At 41.9% G+C, this 27,503-nt stretch overlaps 1 protein-coding gene across 33 annotated transcripts in view; it reads left to right on the forward strand.

Moving 5' to 3' along the window:
- The window catches only part of LOC110521738 (CMP-N-acetylneuraminate-beta-1,4-galactoside alpha-2,3-sialyltransferase), a 112,918-nt gene that overhangs the window by 43,639 nt on the left and 41,776 nt on the right, over positions 1-27,503 (forward strand). For 31 of the 33 annotated variants that reach the window (XR_016495223.1, XR_016495215.1, XR_002473195.3 and 28 more), the window contains 4 exons: positions 8,926-9,020; positions 16,287-16,350; positions 16,905-17,000; positions 17,257-17,443. Coding sequence is in view for 15 of the 33 variants with exons in the window: in XM_021599561.3 (XP_021455236.2) it covers positions 8,926-9,020; positions 16,287-16,350; positions 16,905-17,000; positions 17,257-17,443 (442 nt within the window). In the remaining 18 variants the exon portion in view is untranslated. Of the gene's footprint in view, positions 1-8,925; positions 9,021-16,286; positions 16,351-16,637; positions 16,777-16,904; positions 17,001-17,256; positions 17,444-27,503 lie in introns of those variants that run through there. The other 2 variants (XR_016495230.1, XM_090231913.1) reach the window with 1 other exon arrangement.

Genomic DNA, 27,503 nt, shown 5'->3' on the forward strand with positions numbered 1-27,503 from the left:
AGACGGATTACCAGGACGTGTGCTCCGGGCATGTGCTGACCAACTGGCAGGTGTCTTCACTGACATTTTCAACATGTCCCTGATTGAGTCTGTAATACCAACATGCTTCAAGCAGACCACCATAGTCCCTGTGCCCAAGAACACAAAGGCAGCCTGCCTAAATGACTACAGACCCGTAGCACTCACATCCATGGCCATGAAGTGCTTTAAAAAGCTGGTAATGGCTCACATCAACACCATTATCCCAGAAACCCTAGACCCACTCCAATTTGCATACCGCCTAAACAGATCCACAGATGATGCAATCTCAATTGCACTCCACACTGCCCTTTCCCACCTAGACAAAAGGAACACCAATGTGAGAATGCTGTTCATTGACTAAAGCTCAGCGTTCAACACCATAGTACCCTCAAAATTCATCACCAAGCTAAGGAACCTGGGACTAAACATCTCCCTCTGCAACTGGATCCTGGACTTCCTGACGGGCCGCCCCCAGGTGGTGAGGGTAGGTAACAAAACATCTGCCATGCTGATCCTCAACACTGGAGCTCCCCAGGGGTGCGTGCTCAGACCCCTCCTGTACTCCCTGTTCACCCACGACTGCATGGCCAGGCACGACTCCAACACCATCATTAAGTTTGCTGACGACACAACAGTGGTAGGCCTGATCACCGACAACGACGAGACAGCCTATAGGGAGGATGTCAGAGATCTGGCCGGGTGGTGCCAGAATAACAACCTATCCCTCAACGTAACCAAGACTGAGATGATTGTGGACTACAGGAAAAGGAGCACCGAGCACACCCCGATTCTCATCGACGGGGCTGTAGTGGAGCAGGTTGAGAGCTTCAAGGTCCTTGGTGTCCACATCAACAACAAACTAGAATGATCCAAACACACCAAGACAGTCGTGAAGAGGGCATGACAAAGTCTATTCCCCCTCAGGAAACTAAAAATATTTGGTATGGGTCCTGAGATCCTCAAAAGGTTCTACAGCTGCAACATCGAGAGCATCCTGACCGGTTGCATCATTGCCTGGTACGGCACTTGCTCGGCCTCTGACCGCAAGGCATAGTCACTTTAACTATACATTCATGTACATACTACCTAAATTGGCCCGACCAACCAGTGCTCCCGCACATTGGCTAACCGGGCTAGCTGCGTTGTGTCCCACCACCCGCCAACCCCTCTTTTTACACTTCTGCTACTCTCTGTTCATCATATATGCATAGTCACTTTAATTATACCTACATGTACATACTACCTCAATAAGCCTGACTAAAAGGTGTTTGAAAAAAAGAATAGCAAGGCCAAATACAAATGTCTTTTTACTGTTGTTTTATTTCTTTACTTACCTACACACACACACCTTTTTTTCCCGCACCATTGGTTAGAGCCTGTAAGTAAGCATTTCACTGTAAGGTCTACCTGTTGTATTCGGTGCACGTGACAAATAAACTTTGATTTGATGTAGACTAAGTATGATTTCAGATACTGATATTTCATTACCAGGCCACTTGCAACAGGAAACCAGGGACAAAGGGGGGCTGTAATGAGAAGAGTTATTACCGGCACTAAAAGGTTCCATTTATAAATGAACATTCTATCCGGGATGATGTGTGCTAAGTTGAGAAGCTTGAATTTGAGTCATAGAATCAAAGTAAGCACTAAGGAATTCTGAATTTGGGTTGGATAATTTATAAAAAATGTTTTAGTTATGATTCGGATGCAGCGAGAGATAGTTACTATTGAACGGTGAGGGGTGGGGGTGCTGCTCAAATTTATTAGGCCTAAGGAGGCTCCAGAAACCTCATCTCTAAGTATCCTCCGACAGTGAGGCTGTTCGAGAACTCACTGGATGATAGCTTGGGTCAATCATGAAGGTTTTTTTTTTTGTTCTCTTTTGTTTTACCATGTCATCAGAATTGTAATGTTAAATCACATGGATACGTAGAGATGGCTGGATGATACTGTACAATGAATTGCATACAAGTCTGTGTAGTCTGTGTTTTGCGATAACGCCCAAGGATGAAAATGAATTAAGGAGAGGGCATGGGTCCAGCATAACATGGGAAGACAACTTAACGGATGGACGGTTTGTCCCCCAGTTTTAGTCGCATCAAGGGTGGTGTGAAGGTATTAAACATGTATTTTTTTTCTCTTTCCTTTTCAAGTCAATATGTTTTTAGGTTTTCATTGTTCCAGAGGAGGGACTGATGTATCTTGACTAATTGATTTGAGAATGTTTTAGTATGTTTATAACTGTAGAAGTGCATTAGTAGTAGTGACTCGTGTGTTATGGGTTAGATGGAATGGTATATGTGCAGATGTATCTGTAGCAGGAGGCGAGGTGTTTGAGACTGAATGTTTACATAGGGCTGTTAAGTGGGATGGAACGTGACTGCAGTGGGGATCTGTAGGGGATCATAAATGAAGGCCGTGGTGGTTGAGGGGTTTTGTTCCCAGAGACTATGTATATTGTTACAGGAGAGGGAAGACAGTGAACTGTGCGCAATATAGGGGCTATTGTGAAGCTAAATTGAACATTACACATACCCAGATCATGGTGAGAGTAGAAGAGATAGTGGTGGCATTTCAGACACTATGGTAAACATTCAAGAAACCTGTGACTCAGAGTTTGGTTAGGTTGGATATTGTTCCAACTCATTAAATATCTTTTCCAATTTCTAACAGTCGGAAAACACTTGACAGATTACATTCAGGAGTTATTCTCACAGAAGTCGCTGTAGGGAATTTAACTGAAGGAGGCTAGAGTCATGGGCCATGTTAGTAGTAGCAGGGGTTCCTTAGTAGCATTGTTGGGATATCAGTTTGAGGACTCGTGCCACATGGCTTGGTAACTGGGAGACCGATGGGAGTACAGGGGTGGCTGTTATTCAAATGTCACAAATTAGTGATCTTGCCATAAGAGGAGAGTCTATGTTGTCAGGAAATGACCCATGTGTTGCAGTGTGTATATCCTCAGGTGAAAGCAGCACAGGAGGAGCAGGAGATTACCGAGGGCACGGGCTGAATTCTGGAGATTGAGTGTACATCAAGATACACCAGGCAGGGGGTTTGTGACAGTGTTGGTCTGGTCCACACACAGTACTCCTTACTGCACCTGCAGCGGTAAAGATCGCCATGTCTCTGCTTGGTGGGTGCATAGTTCTTACATGAGGTCCAGCTGCATAATGGGTGAGCTTGAAGACACCATGACAGAGGAAGCAGAGCTAAAGAGAGAGAGAGGGAGACTAGATTCCACTGTAGACATGCAGATGGGTTGGGTTTGGGAGCTACTTTTAAACATCATAGTTGGTTTGGGTTAGCTGCTTTATTGGTTAATGCATCATATGAAAGAGGATAGACAGTTGGGGTAATTGTACTCTAAACAACATTTTGAAGGCATTGATGTGAAAGCATGTACAGTGTTGAGTTACCTCAAGAGGATTTAGCATTGATTAGGGATAACCATGTGTTTATCAGGTGGCAATGGAGGAGATGGGGAACAAAGTGAAAATGACATGGCTTGGGAACACCTCTCGGAACCTGGGGCCGTAAAGGGGAAGTCTAGGTGAAAGCATGAGGAGGCTTTTTAGGGCATTCATTTTTGTGGAATCCAGCAGAAAAGTATCCTGGAGGCATAGAGTCAGGTGAAGAGAGAGTAGGAATTGTCATGGTCTCAGACTTTGGTTTTCATGCATGCATAATTAAGCATAGCTTACCACATTGTTAATACTGTTATGTTTTGTGTGTCTTTTTGTAGCTTTACAAATCAAATCAATTCAAATTGTATTGGTCACATACACATGGTTAGCAGATGTTAATGCGAGTGTAGTGAAATGCTTGTGCTACTAGTTCCGACTCTACAGTAATATCTAACAAGTAATCTAACAAATTCACAACAACTACCTTATACACACAAATGTAAAGGGATGAAAAGAATATGTACATATTGTGGCAAACATCTTCAAGGTTAGGAGCGTTTGTCGCAAATTAAGTGGGGAAACTGTCACCAAATCACCCAAGAATGAGAGTTATTTCGAACAGGACAGTACCTGTGTGTTTCTTTCTCCGTCATGGTCCACCCAGGCTGTAGGCAAGGTCAAGGATAGCAGGGTTCGGTACACGAATCGGGTTCTCGGTAGGTCCAGGTCCAAACGCCAACAGGTAAGTCCAAAACAGTCCAGCTCATACACGGTAAATCGAGCCAATCTCTTTTGTCTCTTTCTCTATTGTTCATGGATCCTTCCTGCCCTCTCTCTTCCTCTTCCTGGTTTTTCTTGACCCTTTATCTGTGGGTCGGCTCCACCTTCTGAGGGTTCCCCTTGCTTTTGTGACTTGTAGTTTTGGCGGTCGGCCATTTTGTGATCTGTAGTTCTGATTGGAGTGGCCATTTTAGTGATCGGGCAGAGCCCGTTTATTAGTTCTGCTCTCACATATCTGCCATTTATCACTCGACCCCCTTCTTTGCCACAATATAAATATATGGATGAGCGATGGCGTGCGACATAAGCAAGATGCAGTAGATGGTATAGAATACAGTATATACATATGAGATGAGTAATGTTGGATATGTAAACATTATTAAAATAGCGTTATTTCAAGTGACTAGTGATACCTTTATTAAGTCAATTTATTTAAGTGGCCAGAGATTTGAATCTGTATGTTGGCAGCAGCCTCTCTATGTTAGGGATGGCTGTTTAACAGTCTGATAGCCTTGAGATAGAAGTTGTGTTGCAGTCTCTCGGTCCCAGCTTTGATGCACATGTACTGACCTCGCCTTCTGGATGATAGAGGAGTGAACAGGCAGTGGCTTGGGTGGTTGTTGTCCTTGATGATCTTTTTGGCCTTCCTGTGACATCGGGTGCTGTAGGTGTCCTTGAGGGCAAGTCGTTTGTCCCCGGTTGATGCGCTCTCCCTCTGGAGAGCCTTGCGGATGAAGGCGGTGAAATTGCCGTACCAGCCGGTGATACAGCCCGACATATTGTGCATCTGTAAAAGTTAGTGAGTGTTTTAGATGACAAGCCAAATTTCTTTAGCCTCCTGAGGTTGAAGAGGTGCTGTTGCGCTTTCTTCACCAGGGCGTCTGTGTGGGTGGACCATTTCAGTTTGTCTGTGATGTGTATGCCGAGGAACTTAAAACTTTCCACCTTCTCCACTACTGTCCCGTCGACGTGGATGGGGAGGGTGCTTCCTCTGCTGTTTCCTGTAGTTGATGATCATCTCCTTTGTTTTGTTTACGTTGAGTGAGAGGTTATTTTCCTGACACCACACTCCGAGGGCCCTCGCCTCCTCCCTGTAGGCCGTCTCCTCGTTGTTAGTAATTAGGCCTACCACTGTAGTGTCGTCTGCAAACTTGATGATTGAGTTGGAAGCGTGCATGGCCACACAGTCATGGGTGAACCGGGAGTACAGGAGAGGGCTGAGAACGCACCCTTGTGGGGCCCCAGTGTTGAGAATCAGCGGGGTGGAGAAGTTGTTTCCTACCTTCACCACCTGGGGGCGGGCCGTCAGAAAGTCCAGGACCCAGTTGCACAGGGCAGGGTCGAGACCCAGGGTCTCGAGCTTAATGACGAGTTTGGAGGGTACTATGATGTTAAATGCTGAGCTGTAGTCAATGAACAGCATTCTTACATAGGTATTCCTCTTGTCAAGATGGGATAGGGCAGTGGATGGTGATTGCATTGTCAGTGGACCTATCGGGGCGGTAAGCAAATTGGAGTGGGTCTAGGGCATTAGGTAGGGTGGAGGGGATATGATCCTTGACTAGTCTCTCAAAGCACTTCATGATGACAGAAGTGAATGCAATGGGGCGATAGTCATTTAGTTCAGTTACCTTGTGGGGATATGTGGGGACAACAGACTGGGATAGGGATTGGTTGAATATGTCCTTAAACAAACCAGCCAGCTGGTTTGCGCATGCTCTGAGGACGCGGCTAGGGATGCCGTCTGGGCCGGCGGCCTTGCAAGGGTTAACACGTTTAAATGTTTTACTCACGTTGGAGGAGGAGAGCCCATAGGCTTTGGTGGCGGGCCGTGTCAGTGGCACTGCATTGTTCTTAAAGCGTGCAAAGAAGTTGTTTAATTTGTCTGGGAGCAGGACGTTGATGTCCGCAATGGGGCTGATTCTCTTTTTGTAATCCGTGATTGTCTGTAGACCCTGCCATGTACGTCTCGTGTTTGAGCCGTTGAATTGCAACTCTACTTTGTCTCTATACTGATGCTTTGCTTGTTTGATTGCCTTGGCAGAGGGAATAGCTACACTGTTTGTATTCGGTCATGTTTCCAGTTGCCTTGCCATGATTAAAAGCGGTGGTTCGCGCTTTCAGTTTTGCGCAAATGCTGCCATTAATCCATGTTTTCTGGTAGGGAAGGTTTTAATAGTCACAGCGGGTATGAGTCAGCGTATACATCAATGTTGTTGTCTGAGGCTATCCGAAACATATTCCAGTCCACGTGATCGAAGCAATCTTATAGCGTGGAATCTGATTGGTCAGACCAGCGTTGTATTGACCTGAGCACGGGCGTTTCCTGTTTTAGGTTCTGTCTATAGACTGGGAGCAACAACATGGATTCATGGCCTTGTATGCATTGCGGAAGTTCGAGTTGCAATGATCCAGAATTCTGCCAGCTCGTGTCACTCATTCGATATGCTGATAGAATTAAGGTAGTATTGATCTTAGGTTAGCTTTGATCTTAGGTTAGCCTCAGCAAGTATGGTTTCCAGTTTATATAGAGTCCAGTGAAGTTCTTTCAGGGCCGACGAGGTATCTGCTTGGGGGGGATATACACGGCTGTGACTATAATCGAAGAGAATTGTCTTGAAGATAATGCGGTCGGCATTTGATTGTAAGGAATACTTACAATCAGTCAGGTGAACAAAAGGAATTGAGTTCCTGTATGTTGTGATTACACCATGAGTCGTTAATCATAAGGCATACACACCCGCCCTTCTTCTTACCAGAGAGATGTTTGTTTCTGTTGGCGCGTTGCATGAAGAAACCGGGTGGCTTTACCGACTCTGACAACGTATCCCGAGTGAGCAGTTTCCATGAAACAGACAGAATGTTACAATCTCTGATGTTTCTCTGGAAGGCAACTCATGCCCTAATTTCGTCCACCTTGTTATCTAGAGATTAGACATTAGTGAGTAATATGCTACGAAGCGGTGGATGGTGTGCTCGCCTTCTGAGTCTGACCAAGAGGCCACTCCGTCTGCCTCTCCTGCGGCGACCACTTTGTTTTGGGTCGGCCTCTGGGATAAGATCACATGTCCAGGGTGGAGGTCCGAACAAAGGATCCGTTTCGGGTAAGACGTATTCCTGGTCGTAATGATGGTAAGTAGACATCGCTTTTATATCCAATAGTTCTTCCCAGCTGTATGTAATAACACCTGAAATTTTCTGAGCTAACAATGTAAGAAATAGTACATAAAAAAATAAAAAAAACTGCATAGTTTTCTGAGGACCTGAAGCAAGGCGACCATCTCTGTCAGCGCCATCAAGTCTTATGCTCTCACTCTCTTAGGAACCAGAAGGAGAAAGTGGAGAAACTAAAAGCAGCTCTAGCTGAAGTGGAGGAAGCCACCAGCTTCAGCTGGAATGTCATTCTGTTGTGTGATGAGAGATGGAAATAAGATTGTTTTATGATCACACCATGCATAGAGGCCATACGTCTCTGAGTTTGTAAACCTCACGGTGAATGTTTTGTTATCATTGTTTGTTCATTTATAATCATGTTTTATTTATTTTTTTGTTCATGTTTTATTATTATTGTTTGTTCATTTATATGTAATTTCCAAGTGTATGTAATGTTGAACAGTGTGGAGTTAAAATGTTCAAAATGGGGGGACTGTTGGATGCTGTGTTAAACTTGGAACATTGCTATCCTAGAGACTAGTTTTTCCATCAGACATTGATGGTTATCTGCAGGAGCCAGATGGCTTTGGAATGTGGTGGGTGGATGGGAGGAAGTCACAGGATTGCTATAGAGGATATGGATGGACATATGTGTATTAGGCAACTGAGGGGTTGAGGTCAGGTCAGATCCCCTTAAAACCTCTTGGTGTTAGGGGGCAGTATTTTCATTCATCGGGATATTTTGTCAGGAAAAGATGCTAGAATCGTTTCCAAAACTGTAAAGATATTGTCTGTGAGTATGACAGAACTGATGTTGCAGGCGAAAGTCAGAGAAAAATCCAATCCGGAAGAAATTATGGTTTATTACCCTCTTCCTGTCAAACCATGATAGATTAGAGAGAAGGAGTGCCTACATTGGAGTATATATACTTGTGGTGGTGGAAACATGTTTTGCCAAATGCAGCTGTATTGATCCTCTGGGAAGAATTAAACTTGGTTAAGCTTTCATAGTGTCCGTTGAGTTATTTACTCTGAGAATTAGAACCTAACAGCACACAGCCAAGACAACGCAGGAGTGGCCTTGGGTACAAGTTTCTGACTGTCCTTGAGTGGCCCAGCCAGAGTCCGGACTTGAACTTGATCGAACATCTCTGGAGAGACCTGAAAATAAATGGGCAGCCACCCTCCCCATCCAATCTGGCAGAGCTTGAGAGGATCTGCAGAGTAGAATGGGAGAAACTCCCCAAATACAGGTGTGCCAAGCTTGTAGTGTCATTCCCAAGAAGACTTCAGGCTGTAATCACTGCCAAAGGTGCTTTTTAATGAATTTGAAAAATTGTCTAAACCTGTGTTTCCTTTGTCATTATGGGATATTGTGTGTAGATTGATGAGGGAAAAAACTATTTTATCAATTTTAGAATAAGGCTGTATCATAACAAAATGTGGAAAAAGTCAAGGGGTCTGAATCCTTTCCGAATGCACTGTATTTATGGCCTGTTAATTCTCATTAGTCTCACTCTCACTTGTTATATATTGTGCTCTCTCTGTTTTTCTCTATCTCCAGGTTCACTAAACCAGCCCCCATGTTCCTTGATCCGAATTTTAGACGATTCGCCAAAATCAGCAAATTCTTCCCACCCTTTGGAATGAAAATGCAAGGTATCGACCTCCATTTTAGATCTATTTCATTTTGGATGACCATGAGGAATGGGGAGTCCCTGGGAGAGGACACTGTTGACCACTAGCTCAACTACAGGGAGGTAGTGCTTTGGGTCACTGCTTAGATGAGGGACAGTACACAATGTCCAAATACTGGCCTTATTGAGAAGAACCTCACTGTTTCTACTAGCTATGCAGGGATCACAGCAAAGCAAAGCATTTCTTGCTGCCCCTCACTTATACAGTGCCTTGCGAAAGTATTCGGCCCCCTTGAACTTTGCAACCTTTTGCCACATTTCAGGCTTCAAACATAAAGATATAAAACAGTATTTTTTTGTGAAGAATCAACAACAAGTGGGACACAATCATGAAGTGGAATGACATTTATTGGATATTTCAAACTTTTTTAACAAATCAAAAACTGAAAAATTGGGCGTGCAAAATTATTCAGCCCCTTTACTTTCAGTGCAGCAAACTCTCTCCAGAAGTTCAGTGAGGATCTCTGAATGATCCAATGTTGACCTAAATGACTAATGATGATAAATACAATCCACCTGTGTGTAATCAAGTCTCCGTATAAATGCACCTGCACTGTGATAGTCTCAGAGGTCCGTTAAAAGCGCAGAGAGCATCATGAAGAACGAGGAACACACCAGGCCGGTCCGAGATACTGTTGTGAAGAAGTTTAAAGCCGGATTTGGATACAAAAAGATTTCCCAAGCTTTAAACATCCCAAGGAGCACTGTGCAAGCGATAATATTGAAATGGAAGGAGTATCAGACCACTGCAAATCTACCAAGACCTGGCCGTCCCTCTAAACTTTCAGCTCATACAAGGAGAAGACTGATCAGAGATGCAGCCAAGAGGCCCATGATCACTCTGGATGAACTGCAGAGATCTACAGCTGAGGTGGGAGACTCTGTCCATAGGACAACAATCAGTCGTATATTGCACAAATCTGGCCTTTATGGAAGAGTGGCAAAAAGAAAGCCATTTCTTAAAGATATCCATAAAAAGTGTTGTTTAAAGTTTGCCACAAGCCACCTGGGAGACACACCAAGCATGTGGAAGAAGGTGCTCTGGTCAGATGAAACCAAAATTGAACTTTTTGGCAACAATGCAAACCGTTATGTTTGGCGTAAAAGCAACACAGCTGAACACACCATCCCCACTGTCAAACATGGTGGTGGCAGCATCATGGTTTGGGCCTGCTTTTCTTCAGCAGGGACAGGGAAGATGGTTAAAATTGATGGGAAGATGGATGGAGCCAAATACAGGACCATTCTGGAAGAAAACCTGATGGAGTCTGCAAATGACCTGAGACTGGGACGGAGATTTGTCTTCCAACAAGACAATGATCCAAAACATAAAGCAAAATCTACAATGGAATGGTTCAAAAATAAACATATCCAGGTGTTAGAATGGCCAAGTCAAAGTCCAGACCTGACCTGAATCCAATTGAGAATCTGTGGAAAGAACTGAAAACTGCTGTTCACAAATGCTCTCCATCCAACCTCACTGAGCTCGAGCTGTTTTGCAAGGAGGAATGGGAAACAATTTCAGTCTCTCGATGTGCAAAACTGATAGAGACATACCCCAAGCGACTTACAGCTGTAATCGCAGAAAAAGGTGGTGCTACAAAGTATTAACTTAAGGGGGCTGAATAATTTTGCACGCCCAATTTTTCAGTTTTTGATTTGTTAAAAAAGTTTGAAATATCCAATAAATGTCGTTCCACTTCATGATTGTGTCCCACTTGTTGTTGATTCTTCACAAAAAAATACAGTTTTATGTCTTCATGTTTGAAGCCTGAAATGTGGCAAAAGGTCGCTAAGTTCAAGGGGGCCGAATACTTTCGCAAGGCACTGTATTTAAAAAAAAAATGTGATCACCAATTTAACTTGTGTTTAATCTCATCAAATCCCTTGTAAAGTTGATGTTACACATTTGGGTTAATTTGACGTAAATATCAATGTTATAGCTGTTTTAATAGAAATCTGTCTAAATGTAATGACGATAATGATGGTGTCAGTGTGCTCAAATTGTGCTAAATATATAGATATCCCTGGAAAGGTATCAGGAGGATGACTTTGTAGTCTAGCTCTCCATGTTGCATGTGCAGAAAATGCCTTTATGTTCTTGGTTCTCTGTATTAGAGGAAGGGTGTTTGCTAACTAGTGTTCTCATAGAAATATGTCTGAATCTGATACCAAACTCCATCCATGCCCTTTCTCTGTAATACTGAACAGTTAACATTGAGCAACACCAACACACTACAGGACCACTGTCAGATCCTTCTGCCTACCAGTCTCAGGCCCTAATTGGAAAGCCCAGTCTCAGCCCCACACCTTTGTTCCTCACGCCACAAGACTCCCACCCAAACACATGTTAGTTGTGGAATGATTAGCTACAGTATGTAGCCAGCCACTACCCTGTCTTCAACACTGCATCATCTAAGCAGTTTTATTTAATTTAACCTTTATTTATACAGGTTATTGAAGTAATCTCTTCTGTAAGAGAGACCTATTAATCAGTAATAATCAGTGAGCTATTTGTGGCCTGACTGCCTGCCCTCATCCTCATGGCTGATAGGAACCAGGAAGCCCAACCAACACCCTCTATTCTCCCAACTAACCAACACATTCTGGGCGTTTTCTGTTCTGTGACTCGGTAGTAGGGCAGTTTGAGGGATCACACTAAACATGTGGTTTCCACTTCTGCCTGAACATAGATTATTAAGGTCATACTGTAAGCCTTTGTCTTGTTATTGATTGGTTGGCAGAACTAGAGTCCTTCATTGTCAGACATTGGGCTGTTTCAGGAGTGTGCCTAGCCTAGGTGCCTCACCCTTGCGGATGGTGCTATGGTAGCCTAGCCCTCATCTGATAACATCGGTGTGGTTTGGCTGGAAGGAGAGACAATCCTTTCAAATGATTCTGATTGATCTTGTCTGTTTATATCTAGGATATCACCACAGTAGTCAACAACTCTTCTCCCTGGCTGCATCCCAAATTGCACCCTATTGCCTATATAGTGCACTACTTTTAACCAGACCCCTATAGGCCCTGGTCAAAAGTAGTGCACTATTTTGGGAGAAGGATACCTTTTATTATGCAGCCCTCTCCCTCCCCATCTCTCCAGTGTTAGTCACAATGCAGATATGCAAGTCATTTTGGACAGAGCTGAGACTGTCTCTACATTGATGCTTTTCACTGCCTCTGAGTGATCCTCAATTATACTATAGTAGATTGTGTCACGGGATGTGTAATTTTTTCAAAATCATGTGTCATACTGACACATCCCGTGACACAATCTACTATAGTATAATTCACTATAGTCAATGTTCCCTAATCCAGGGTCTGGGGACCCAAAAGCGTGCACATTTTTGTTTTTGCACTGTTCAACTCATCATCAAACTATTGACTAGTGAAATTGTGGGTTTGGTGCTAGGGCAAAAACTAAAATGTGCACCTGTTGTGTCCCCAGGACCAGCATTAGGAAACACTGCTATAGGCAATATTGTTTTAACAATGGGCTGATTCCATTTTTCAAAAAAATGCATCATGACGTAATTACAGTAATAATTATCTTCAAAAAGTATGGTAACTGAAAAACATATTTTGCTAAAATGGGTCATCTTTGGGTCATGGTTTTTATGATCTCCACTGCATCTGAGAATTGAACACAAGTGCCTAATAGCAATTTAATGATCTGGCAATTTAGTTTAACCTCAATAATCACGAATAGCGCAAGGAGCCTACTTGGCCTAAGCCTACAGTATACAGTCAAATCATGTGGACTTTCATCTCGTGACAGATGGTCCAGCGATTCAGCTCTCACAATTGTTTAGGCAATTACTGTTAATTTAAACTTGATCTCCTGAATTATAGGCCAAGTGTATTTACCCTTGTCAATTGTATAGAAAACATCCGGATTGCAGTCATTCCTTTCCTTTTATATCTTCCTAGAATAACTGGCTATATAAATAGGCCTAGCTAGTGTTGTTGTGCAGACAGGAGCATCTCCGTCTAAGGACTATAGGAAATTGTACTTCATAGTTACTCCCTAGGACTTGCTAGAATAACTGGCTATGTAAATAGTGGAAAGACCCAGGGAAAGTATGGACTAGGAAACAGTACTTAAGTTTTTCCTTCCTATAAAATAATGTATTCCAACTATAACTGACTAGATAAATAGCAAGAGTTGTTGAACAGGCAGACGATGGGCATCTCATTTTAAGGGAAGCATACTTCAAAGATGCATAAAGGCCAGCAGTGTGTAAGGACAAGAAACAAAGTGAGGTAGTGAGAGCATTTGTTTACTGTAGAGTTTACAGAAAGACTTAGGGCCTCCCAGTGCCCATATGAAAAATACTATGCTCTAAATACTGAAGCGTTAATATATTTATATAATATGGTATTCACTGTAATGTTTTTGCTGGAGTATACTATAGTATTCACTGTAGTGTTTTTATGGGATTTACTGTAGTATTCACTGTTGTGTTTTTGTGGACATGACTAGTATACTGTAGTAAAGTTTACTATAGTTGACCGACCGGCTCAATTTGGTCTTATCTTGCAAAATTTGAAATGGTGTTTTTAACCTTGGATAAAAGTAGAGACTCAGAGCTAGAAAATGGTCTATCATACCGTGCAATTGAGGAACAATGAGAAAGTTATTATGCTTTGAAAGTTGATGGTCCTTGAATGTTTTGGTACACCTACTGGAGAGCTCCTTGTCTGCACCCATTCAGCATCGTTCACACCCTGTTAAGCCCTAGCCCCACTCACCTCTTTAAGGATTCACATGTAAGGCCATGTACTAAACAACCCAAGATTTCAAGACTTAAGGCTGGTTTATACTACGGGTGTGTTCGTAAATTCAATCTGGTGTACCAGAGTGCGCTCTTGGCATTCGTAAACTCAGAGCATTGTCAGATTGTCCATTCGCAAATTCAGAGCTTTTCGCTCTAGGGGGCGTTTAGAGCGCACACTGAACACTCTGGGCGAGGAGTAGGGTTGAGCCGAGCGTTCTGACCTAACAACAGCAGTCAAGCACTCAAGGTAACTGGCTATCGTTGGCTAGCTTGCTAGCTACTTCCAGACACAAATGAGAGAAGAGCTCGCTTACTCCCCCTAGCAGAGCTGGTTAGGCTGTTTTTATGTTATCCAGAGCTTTGGTGACCATAACTGTGCTGCTGGCAACAATTTAATGACACTTTTTTGCTGACGTTTACTGACATCGGCCATATTCAACGGGGGTTGAGTGTTCGTAAATTTGTCAGTTATTCTGCGCTCTGGCACACTCAGACAAGTGCTCTGAAATCGGAGTAGACAGCAAGAGCGAATTTACCAGCCATGTCTATTGACAGTTGTCACAGTGACATCATGAAGATTCTATTGAAATGGCTACTTGCATAGTGGTCTCTTTTGTTTAGACATGTAGCTAGCTAAACAATGAACCATAATCTCAACTCATATCGTTACTACCCTGCATGAATCTGCAGGTAGCTAACCAACCAGTTACAATGTTAGCTAGCTAGCTAACATTAGACTATAACTAGCAATGTAAATGGATCTGAGATACAAATCTGAGATACAAATAATATTACTAAAGTAACACACATTATAGACGTAACGTTAGCTAGGGAGCCAGCTAGCTAACGTTAGCCAGCTAGCTAACAGTAAGCTTTAAATAAACAACTTTGACAAAATTAGAAATGTGTAATATATGAAAATGTGAAGTTGAAGTCGGAAGTATACATGCACTTAGATTGGAGTCATTAAAACTTGTTTTTCAACCACTCCACAAATTTCTTGTTAACAAACTATAGTTTTGGCAAGTCGGTTAGGACATCTACTTTGTGCATGACAAGTAATTTTTCCAACAATTGTTTACAGACAGATTATTTCACTTATAATTCACTGTATCACAATTGACTGTGCCTTTAAACAGCTTGGAAAATTCCAGAATATGATGTCATGGCTTTAGAAGCTTCTGGTAGGCTAATTGACATCATTTGAGTCAATTGGAGGTGTACCTGTGGATGTATTCCAAGGCCCACCTTCAAACTCAGTGCCTCTTTGCTTGACATCATGGGAAAATCTAAAGAAATCAGCCAAGACCTCAGAAAAATAATTGTAGACCTTCACAAGTCTGGTTCATTCTTGGGAGCAAGGAGGCCTACAAACCAGACTCAGTTACACCAGAATGGGCCAACATTCACCCAACTTATTGTGGGAAGCTTGTGGAAGGCTACTTGAAACGTTTGACCCAAGTTAAACAATTTAAAGGCAATTTGACCAAATACTTATTGAGTGTATGTAAACTATTGTTAGTGAAACACTGAGTTTAAATGTTTTTGGCTAAGGTGTATGTTAACTTCCGACTTCAACTGTAGCTAGCTAGACTATCTTACCTGTATACATGGATAGACACTTCTCCCTCTCTGTCACAGATGCCATGGTTGCCCATGGGACAGGTGTTTTATACAATAGCCTTCTGTGTGTTCTCTTTACAACTACCTCTGCATATTTCCAATCAAACGACAGAATTTTCTCAGTCTCCTTAGCTTTCATACTCTAATTCAACCTGAGAGCAACACTTTCGCTTTTTACGGTTTTACTACGTGATATTGTTCAAAAAAGCTGCGTTAGAAAGGATTAGCTACACATACCTACCAGCTCATGTTATAGACAGAAGCGTGCTACATGGCAGACAAATCCGAACTCATGTCTCGCCTTGTCCAGCCCTCTCATTATCTCAGCCAATCTTGACTAGCCGGAAGTTTCCTATATATTTTGGTGGCTAAACAAACTAGGCTCGTAATTTAACAATTGTATTCATATTTACAGATGGCGTACAAGTTTGTTATTAAGTCACATGAAATTTCACATGTTCCAGAAGATATTTCTGCCCCCCAAAAAATATTTTGATAAAACAAAAGTTTAGGTCAAATGGCTCTCCTGTGAAGTGATGCGCGACATACGTCTAGTTTCCTGAAACGAGTCACAGTATAAATACTGTAGTATTACTTTAGTAAAAACTGTTGTAAATACTATAGTAATTAATTTAGTGTTTTTGCGGATATTACTGTAGTATTTACTATAGTGTTTTTTTTATTTATAATTGTATTGTTTTTTAAATGATCTTTAACATAGTGGGGGCATTATCCTTGGGGAAACCTGATGTAACCTCATTCCTTTGGGTCCAAGGATTGCTGCCCAGAGAATGTGCTGGTTTAAAAATATTTTCTTCTCTCCTCAGAAAAGATCATAGATAATATTCTGACAGCCACAAAGAGCTATGGTCTGGAAGATGAGCTGGACAGGTATTTCACACCTCTAACTCAGCAACATCAGGGGGCATCTTGGGGTGTTTAAAGGGTCATGCCTGCTTCTCAAGACATTCAGAAACTAACCTCCAGTATGCAAACTCTCGGCTTACTCAGAAATATTCTAGCCTGGTCCCAAATATGTTTGTGCTGATTTGCCAATTTTTGGTCATTGTCACGCCAAAACAACCATATAAGTTGGCTAGACAGCACAAACAGATCTGGGACCAGGCAAGAAATATGTTCTACCATCTGCTTATTTTCCAGTGTTTTGTCTTGTTAAGGGCTTGGTTCTTTCCACAACCATTATTTGCCGACCTGATATCATCAACTAAGGAAATTGGGAATGTGTTTAATTTTCCACCTGGAATGTAGAGCTCAGACTTAACAGAGGTCACATTCTCTACTACATAATGCTGTCAGGTAACCTGATAGCAATTGCACAACTACACATAATATCAGAATAAATCACTGCAGTACTTGTCATTTTCCTCTCTTCACAAACCTCACAGAAATGTTGTTTTTCTGCTGTTCTTTTCCTGCTCTTCTAGTCTGAGTTGTAAAAAGTGTATAATCATGGGAAATGGTGCTATTCTGACCAACAAGTCTATGGGTGCAAGGATTGACGAGTACAATGTGATTGCAAGGTCAGTATTAAAAGGCACATCACCTCCAGGGTTCTTAAATAATATTTTCTAGATTCCTTACATCCTCTATCCTCGCCTCCTTCTCAAGAGCACTAGAGGAGAACAGCCGAAGTTCTGACCTTCTCCAATATGTCTTGAGAAGGAGGCGAAGAGAGAGGATACGAGGAATTAAGGAAAGACCAATTGAGTAAGAGCCAGTGATTGTGAGAACCATATGTTTATAGATTCCTAGTCCCAGTTGACCTGTGTGTTGCAGGTTGAACGAGGCCCCAGTGAGTGGCTATGAGAAAGATGTGGGCTCCCGGACCACTATGCGTATCACCTACCCAGAGGGAGCCATCCAGAAGACTGAACGCTACGAACAGGACTCCCTCTTCGTTCTCTCTGCCTTCAAAGCTCTCGACTTCAAATGGCTGCGGTCCATGATCTTTAAAGAGAGGCTGGTAAGTGGTAATCCAGTAAAGAGTGACCGTTCCTACAATGTTAGATAAAGTTCCAATTGAATCCCAAATCATGGAGAAAACGTTAAAGCCATGTCATGAGAACATCAGGGTTGGGATCAATTCCAATTTAATTTCAAATTCAATTCTGGAATTCAAGCAGGAAGTGGAGAATTTACTTGGAATTCAATTGGAATTGTAGCAATCATATATTTTTTTATTGGAATTGAATTGGATTTAAATTGTCATATTGTAAAAGAAAATCATCCCTGGAATGGAATTGGAATTCAGACTGTCTGAATTGGAATTGAATTGGAAAATAAAAATAATTTAAATGGAATTGTTATTTAGAATTTGAAAACTTGAGTTGTATTATAATTGGGCAAATTCATGTTACTGGAGTTAATGCATTTAGCATTGAAATTGAATGCAAACTATCTTTAAATCAGTTTTCATTGTGAAAATTATCTTCCCCAAACTTGAAACTCAGGCAGTGCTTATGTATGCCAGTTAGGCTCTACAACCCTTGTAAAGCAGATTAACATGCTTAATTGTAAGAAGTTATTTGGCTACTTTAGTTGTTATTCAAACTTTATCAAAACATATACAGTACCAGTCAAAAGTTTGGACACCTACTCATTCAAGGGTTTTTCTTTATTTTTACTATTTTCTACATTGTCGGGTGATTGTGGAGGCCAGGTCATCTGATGCAGCACTCCATCACTCTCCTACTTGGTAAAATAGCCCTTACACAGCCTGGAGGTGTGTTGGGTCATTGTCCTGTTGAAAAACAAATGATAGTCGCACTATGCGCAAACCAGATGGGATGGCATATCGCTGCAGAATGCTGTGGTAGCCATGCTGGTTAAGTGTGCCTTGAATTCTAAATACATCACAAACAGTGTCACCAGCAAAGTACCCCCACACCATCACACCTCCTCTGTGCTTCACGGTGGGAACCACACATGCAGAGATTATCCGTTCACCTACTCTGCACCTCACAAAGACATGGCGGTTGGAACCAGAAATCTAAAATTTGGACTCATCAGACCAAAGGACAGTTTTCCACTGATCTAATGTTGATTGCTCGTGTTTCTCGGCCCAAGCAAGTCTCTTCTTCATATTTGTGTACTTTAGTAGTGGTGTTTTTTAAGCAATTCTACCACGAAGGCTTGATTCACGCAGTCTCCTCTGAACAGTTGATGTTGGGATGAGTCTGTAACTTGAACTCTGTGAAGCATGTATTTGAGCTGCAATTTCTGAGCCTGGTAACTCTAATGAACGTATCCTCTGCAGCAGAGGTAACTCTTGGTCTTCTTTTAGTGTGGCGGTCCTCATGAGAGCCAGTTTCATCATAGTGCTTGATAGTTTTGAGACTGCACTTGAAGAAACGTTCAAAGTTCTTGACATTTTCACTATCCACTGAGTTTATAAACTACAGTAGGGAGCGCGATATGGTTTAATGTGCCAATAATTGCCAGCATCTTAAAGCTAAAATTGGGATCATGTATACTCTGCTAATGACCATCATTTTTTTTTTAGGAGTTTAGCGAACTTGGAATTTGTGGTAAGTGCATGCTGGCCGCCATCTTTATGCACCTCTGTTTTCCACCGCCATCAACAAAACACCAAATCATGGAATTTCTCATAGAAGAATGGTGTCGCATTCCTCTAATAGAGTTCCAGACACTTGTAGAATCTATGTGAAGGTGCATTGAAGCTGTTCTGGCCCATGGTGGCCCAATGTCGTATTAATACACTTTATGTTGGTGTTTCATTATTTTGTCACTTACCTGTTTATACCCATCTTTACCACACTGTTTACGGCAATTGGCAGGGTAGTCTGGTGGTTAGAGCATTGGACTAGTAACCGGAAGGTTGCAAGTTCAAATCCCTGAGCTGTCAAGGTACAAATCTGTCGTTCTCCCACTGAACAGGCAGTTCAGGCAGTTCACTGTTCCTAGGCCATCATTGAAAATAAGAATTTGTTCTTAACTGACTTGCCTAGTTAAATAAAGGTAAAACATTTTTTAAAAGTGGATAATACTAGATAATAGTAGCCTTATAATCTGACTTTGGAACTCCGCACTTGTTGTGACTGGAGAATTCATATTTACTGTCATTATACCATTTGTACCATTATACCATACTGAATTGTATGAAGAATATGTATGTATTTTTTGGGGCCGCCTCAGTTCAAACAATGTAAAAAACTAAATACATTTTTGGGATGGAAAACCGTTTTCAGTGTAAGCTTAAATGACCAAAACAGATATACAACATGTAGAAAAGATAATGTATCTCGATATTTTTATCACCAGAATAAAAGCTAAACAGTCTGGGAGAAATGTAAGTTCCCAAAACAATTAATTTAGCAGTATGTATTTTGTTATAAGAACACATCCTTAGCCATGGCAAATGCATAAAATTGCAGGAAATGAGTGTTAAGACGGCAACATTTTCTCTCAGCTCCATGGCAGAATATGTAGAAACGCAGGAAATTTGCTTTAAACCTGTAACATTTTCTCTACACCGCCAAGATGGGAGCCTCTAAAATGTTCTCCAAAATTCAGCCACGGCAATTGGCCGACCACATCCATTGCCATGCCCCCTTCCACACCCACTAGCTAAGCCACTTTTTGATCCAGAAGAAACTCTGAAATACACTTTCAAGTTTGAGGGAGTTTATTTTCCTGGTACCACTCCACCAGGGCCCTCACCTCCTCCCTGTAGGCTGTCTCATCATTGTTAGTAATTAAGCCTACCACTGTAGTGTCGTCTGCAAACTTGATGATTGAGTTGTAGACGTGCGTAGCCATGCAGTCATGGGTGAACAGGGAGTACAGGAGGGGGCTGAGCACGCACCCATGTTGGGCTCCCTGTTGAGGATCAGTGTAGCGGTGGTGTTGTTGCCTGCCTTCACCACCTGGGTCAGCCTGTCAGGAAGTCCAGGACCTAGTTTCACAGGGCAGGGTTCAGACCCAGGGCCCCGAGCTTAGTGATTAGCTTGGAGGGCACTATGGTGTTAAATGCTGAGCTGTAGTCGATGAACAACATTCTTACATAGGTGTTCCTCTTGTCCAGATGGAATAGAGCAGTGTGCAGTGCGATGGTGATTGCGTCATCCGTGGATCTGTTGGGGCAGTATGCCAATTGTAGTGTGTTTAGCGTGTCGGGTAAGGTGGAGGTGATATGTTCCTAACTAGCCTTTCAAAGCATGATGACAGAATTGTGTTCTACTGGGCGATAGTCATTTAGTTCAGTTAACTTCGCTTTCTTGGGTTCAGAAACAATGGTGGACATCTTGAAGCAAGTGGGGACACAGAATGGGATTGGGAGGTGTCATTGTCCTTGTGGAATTTCTCTGTCTTCATTTAAGGGGTATAACTCTAATCCCTGCTTGTAAATGAATGTGAATATAATAATAACCATACAGTACATTTTAATCCAAAGTTTTAGAGCAGTATTCCAATGTTGCTTTTTAGTATAGAGGGCTATGACATTTTAAGGTTGCTTTGTAGAGGGCTGTGACTGACATGGTTTTGGTCTCTGAGAAGAAAAATGTCTAGCTCTGGTTACAGTCACTATGGTTATTCCTTCATGGTTGAATGGGAATAGAGCACATACAACACATTCCTACTTTCAAAATAACAGCATACCTTATTCTCCCTTCCTCTCTTCATTCTCCAATCTTTACAGAAGGATGGGTCAGAGTCAAATCCTATAGTATTGTATCTGATGTTGGCATAAATTGCATGGATATGGACATCTATAGGGGCTCCATAGACAGACTCCCTCCTGTCCTTGTCGATGCTCTGATCACTTCGAGCAGGAGGTGGGTCAGGGTGTGTGGGGTTCAGAGGGTTCGGGGGGGGGGGGCAGGGCTGGAGGCTGACAGGCTATGGGATTCAGGGGTCTGATGCGCATCAGAGAGCAACAGTATCTCAGATCTGGGCTTACCTGGCCTGCCCAATGCCCATAGACAGACAGTGAATGGATGGATGGATGGATGGATGGATGGATGATAGGCATATCACTGGGGTGGTCCTGTGAGTCTGGATCACTATTCACACAGTGACAGACAGGTGGGTATTTCTATTTATTGTTGGATCCCCTACTCTTCCTGGGGTGCAGAGACATTAGGCATATCATACAATAAAATAAAACAGTATATCATATAACATCATTACACAAATACATACAGTGCATTCAGAAAGTATTCAAACCCATTGACTTTTTCAACATTTTGATAAATAACATCCTTATTGTAAAATGTATTAAATCATTTTTTACCCTAATAAATCTACACACAATATCCCATAATTAAGTATTCAGACCCTTTGCTATGAGACTTGAAATTTAGCTCAGGTGCATCATGTTTCCATTGATCATCCTTGAGAAGTTTCTACAACTTGATTGGAGTCAAATCAAACTTTATTTGTCACATGCGACGAATACAACATGTGTAGACCTTACCGTGAAATGCTTACTTACAAGCCCATAACCAACATTGGAGTTCAAGAAAGAGTTAAAAAAAAGATTTACCAAATAGACTAAAGTAAAAAAGAACAAAAAGTAACAGTAAAATAACAATAACGAGGCTACATATAGGGGGTATCGGTACCGAGTCAATGTCTGTGGGTACAGGTTAGATGAGGTAATTTGGACATATAGGTGGGGGTGAAGTGACTATGCATAGATAATAAACAGTGAGTAGCAGCAGTGTAAAAAACAAATGGGAGTGGTGTCAATGTAAATAGTCCAGTGGCCATTTTATTTATTTAGTCTTAAGGTTTGGGGGTAGAAGCTGTTAAAAGGTGGTATACTCCTCAATGCCATTGGATGAATCCCGGAACATATTCCAGTCTGTGCTAGCAAAACAGTCCTGTAGCGTAGCATTCCCGTCATCTGACCACTTCAAATTTAGCATGTCACTGGTACTTCCTGCTTTATTTTTTGCTTTTAAGCAGGAATCAGGAGGATAGAATTATGGTCAGATTTGCCAAATGGAGGGCGAGGAAGAGCTTTGTATGAATCTCTGTGTTTGGAGTAAAGGTGGTCTAGAGTTTTTTTTCCCTCTGGTTGCACATGTGACATGCTGGTAGAAATGAGGTAAAACGGTTTTAAGTTTGCCTTCATTAAAGTCCCCGGCCACTAGGAGCGCCGCTTCTGGATGAGCATTTTCTTGTTTCTTTATGGCCTTATAGAGTTGGTTGTGTGCGGTCTTAGTGCCAGCATCAGTTTTTGGAGGTAAATAGATACAGTAGTTATGAATAATATAGATGAGAACTCTCTTGGTAGATAGTGTGAACTACAGCTTATCATAAGGTACTCTATCTCAGGCGAGCAATACCTCGAGACTTCTTTAATATTAGAGATTGCGCACCAGCTGTTATTGACAAATAGACACACACCTCCACCCCTCGTCTTACCAGACGTAGCATCTCTGTTCTGCCGGTGCATGGAAAATCCCGCCAGCTCCATTTTATCTGTGTCGTTTTTCACCGATTTTTTTAATGTCCTGTTGGTATGATTATCTTGATCGTAGTTAGTCGGTTTTATCTTCCAATGATTGCACGTTGGCCAATAGAACGGATGGCAGTGGGAGTTTACTCGCTCGCCTAAGAATTCTCAGAAGGCAGCCCAACCTCCGCCCCCTTTTTCTCTGTATTTTCTTCACTGAAATGACTAGGATTTCGGTCTGTTCCCGGGAAAGCACTATATCCTTCGCATCAGGCTTGTCAGACTCATTAAAGGAAAAAGCTTCTTCCAGGTCGAGGTGAGTAATCGCTGTTCTGGTGTCCAGAAGTCCTTTTCTGTAATAAAAGACTGTAGCAGCACAAAATGTACAAAATAAGTAAAGAAATATGTGACAAAAAACGCAAAAAAAACTAACAAAGTAGCACAGTTGGTTAGGAGCACGTAAAACGTCAGCCATCTTCTCCGGCGCCATTTTTGTTCTGACTATAATTAGAGCGATGTTGATTGCTTTTGCCGATCACTCATCATCTTCAACCATCAGTGAGTCGATGGCTTGAATAGTCTTGCTGGAAATAGAATACAATGTAAAAATTTGCAGCGTACAGTAAAGACCAGCAGTTGATTTAAGCATTATTTTGGTCAACTAACTATTTCAGCACCGTTTCATGCTGCTTTGAGACAAGCTTTGGGACTGGTCTTGATAAATCAATTATATTTTTATTTTCACAGAATCTCAGTTTGGGTATTGGTTAGCTTATGGAGGTGATCCCTGCACAGGGATAGCTCAGCGGAAATTTCAGAGCGCCACCTATAGTACTTTACTTAGTACTCGTTAAATCTCAAACTTTCATTAAAACACACATGCCAGGTACTGAATTAAAGCTACACTCGTTGTGAATCTAGCCACCAAGTCAGATTTGTAAAATGCTTTTTGGCGAAAGCATGAGAAGCTATTATCTGATAGCATGCACCCCCCAAAATACCAGCACGACACGTAAACAACAGATTTTGAGGTAGCCGGCGCTACCCAAAACGCAGAAATAAAATATAAAACATTCATTACCTTGGACGAGCTTCTTTGTTGGCACTCCTATATGTCCCATAAACATCACAATTGGGTATTTTTGTCATTGTATACCCAAAATGTCATTTGCTGAAGGCCAGTCTGATGCTGCAAAAAGTCAATTTACAAGACGCAACGTCACTTTTTAAAATTACAAAAGTCGCCTATAAACTTTTACAAATCACTTCAAACGACGTTTCTAAACCAACTTTAGGTATTAATAAACGTTAATGATGTATCAAATTGATCACGGGGCGATCTGTATTCGATAGCAGCAAGTCTGGAAAACATCGTCCATTTTTTCAGTTTCACAACATACTGTGGTGCGTCAGAAGAAGGGAGGGGTCTATTTGTGTTGTAACCAGGGATAAATGATTCTGATATTGATAGCAATGGTGACATCGTGTGGAAGCTGTAGACAAAACAAATATTTTGTTATAATGCATATGCATATATGCATAATGCATATAATGCTTAATTATTAGGCTCTACACCAGTTGTAAAGCAGATGAATGTGCTTAATCTTAAGTTATTTGGCCACTTTAGTTGTGATATAAAACTTAGCAAAACATAGGCATATATACGAGTGCGAGTATGATTTGAATTCGCAGCAAAAAGGCATGCGCTGTTTCTTGCCTTAAGCTGGGCATCATACACAAGCGATAATATATCATTCACAAGTTATAGGCTAATATTGTCACCCATTAGACTATTCTTGATTTAATATTGTCTTTACATATACAAAAAAATGTGTTGCCTTTTGATGAAGGCCTAGGTATCGCACAATTATATAACTAACACCGCAATACAGCCTATGAAGTAGTGGCCTTCACTAAAGACATTCATTTCAAAATGTATTTATCCCAAGTACTTATGCAAAGCATTTATAGAGCAAGTTGTGGTTGTATGTCCTCAGTTCAGACAAGATGGCGCCGACAGACACGGTCACCCTGTTTCTATCTCCCCGGCAACTTTGCAGTATTTCGCTTTATTGGTGTTATGACTTACATTATTTGCTCAGAAAGTTTCTAGTATAATTTCCTACAACCGAAAAATTACTTTTGAACATTTGATCGGCGGTCACTCACCAGAAATTTGACGAGAAATGACTTCCCTAACCTGGATCTTTTGTTTGGATTTCCCGAGGCAGCCCCATTCATCCCAGACACTCCACCAGAGGGAGGAGTTCTAGTCAGGCTGCGAGCAAACCATCCACCGCTACCGAGTATATTACTCGCTAAAACATTCAGCCCCCTGGACAAAAAAGTAGATGAGCTCAGGGCTAGGATCTCCTTTCAGTGAGACATAAGGGACTGTAACATGCTCTGTTTTACGGAATCAAGGCTCTCTCCGTATATATTGTCCCCATCCATACAGCCAACAAAGTTCTCTTTACATCGCGCTGACAGGAAGAAAGAACTCTTTGGAAAAAACTAAGGTGGGAGGTATGTCTCATGATTAACATCTCATGGTGTGATTGTGGTAATGTACAGGAATTCAAGTCCTTTTGTTCTCCCAATCTGGAATAACTCACCATCAAATGCAGACAGCATTAAGTCCCAAGATCATTTTCTTTGGCTATTGTCACTGCCCTGTATATTTCTCCCCCAAGCCGACACCGCAATGGCTCATAAGGCACTACACTGGACTTTGTGCAAACTGGAAACTACATATCCTGAGGCCGCATTTATTGTAGCTGGGGTCTTTAATAAAGGAAATCTGAGGCAAACGCTCCCGAAAATCTACCAACACCTATCCCGTGCTACACATTGTTACTCTCCCTTCTGGGAAGGCTACAAGACCCTTGCCTGCTCCACCCTTTGGCAAATCAGATCACACCTCCACCTTACCCGACTTCCTTGACCAACTACAATTTGTATACCGACCCAACAGATACACAGATAGGGCTGTTACGGTGACCATATTACAGCGACACCAGCAGTCACTAGTCATGACCTCAGTAAAATTCCACAGGACCGTTTAGTCACCGTAACGAGGCTTCTCCTAACTCTGATGCTCCTGATGGTCATTAGTAGCCTACCAAGCTTGCTAACTGCCTGGTACTCAGCACTCTATTGTCCCTTGAACCACTCTGACATCAATGCAAATGCGATCAAAAATCAAATCATGTTGAGCAACATTTCTATAGCCTATGCAATTACGTGAGAAAGCTGTTTTGATAGCCTCTATTAAAAAGAGAAGGATCCCATCAGCTTTCTATAGGCTAGGCATACTTTCTTGATACTTTGCTTCTCTTTACAACAGCAGTATAGCCTACCTGGCTGTCATGAACATTAACCACGGGAAAAGTGTCCTCCATTCGCTATTTGCATAGATTACATTTTTTTCTCCTGTCCCTGTTTCGAGACAGTTGCGGGATAATGATCCATTCTAAATCAAAACAAATTTCATACATATATTATTTACAAAAGGAAACACAGATGATACACAGCCTGTGCTGTGAGGTGTTCTTTACCTGCTTTTTATAAACTCTTAGCCCATAAAAGAAACCCCACGTGACTAAACCGGTCTGAGGTTATCTGGAACACCTCTGTGAAGTATATACAGCATGCTTAGTGCAGTAGAGTGGCCTCCCCAGAGAAAAATAAGACCTGATTTCCTGGACCTCCTCCCACCACAGTAGGCTAGGTTACGACCTGGAACTTTTGGGCTCTCCTCCCTGCCCATCAGACCTAGCTTGGGATCTTGCTACAGGACCTGGAACTCTGTCTGTGTGACTGACATGTGACAGGTTTTACATAAAAAAGCATTGGGTATATTCTGTTGATTATGGCATGTTGAATCTGAACAAGACCATGGACAATATACTTCATCATAAATCAAATAAAGGCAATACTCAATAGTAGGTGTCACCTTCCATCACTTTTCACCCTCTGAACAATCAGGTGAAACCTGAGATCATATGTTTTTGGTTTACCTAGGGGAGGGGGGACTGTGTCCCTGGGCCTGGCTTTATGTGTCCCTTGCTGTGATGTTGTTGCCCCATCAGAATCAGAAAGGCCCTTTATTTAGAACTGGTCTGACAGAGAGGTGGGTTGTGTCTGGGCTTGTCCTGGGCACACAGCCAAACCACCTCAAAGCCACTTGGCCATATTTTAGTCACTCTTTATTTGGAAATATCAAAGGAAGCACTCTGGTTTATTTGTACAGGTGACGTGTGTTAAAATTCACTGACCAACTGCTAAGCATCAGCTCTCACTTTGCCAGTTTCTCAGCTGAAGAGAAGAATGAATAACTAATCATGAGGCAGAAGAACATGAGAAGCAGACCTTGGTTCAAATATGAAACTGAAATCATTTCAAATACATCGTCTGTGTTTGATTTTGCTTGGCTGACTTAATGAACCAATAGAATAGTCGGAAAAATGTCAAATCTTGCCCATCTGGCATTCCAAGCAGGCTAAATCAAAAGCTCAAAGTATTTGAAATGATTTAAATTAGTATTTGAACTCAGGTCTGATGAGAAGAGATGTTGAGGTACTCTGGGCTGGATGACTTG

This window comes from Oncorhynchus mykiss, chromosome 4 (genome assembly GCF_057628025.1).
Source record: "Oncorhynchus mykiss isolate SJ-2025 chromosome 4, ASM5762802v1, whole genome shotgun sequence".
NCBI classification, from domain to species: domain Eukaryota; kingdom Metazoa; phylum Chordata; class Actinopteri; order Salmoniformes; family Salmonidae; genus Oncorhynchus; species Oncorhynchus mykiss.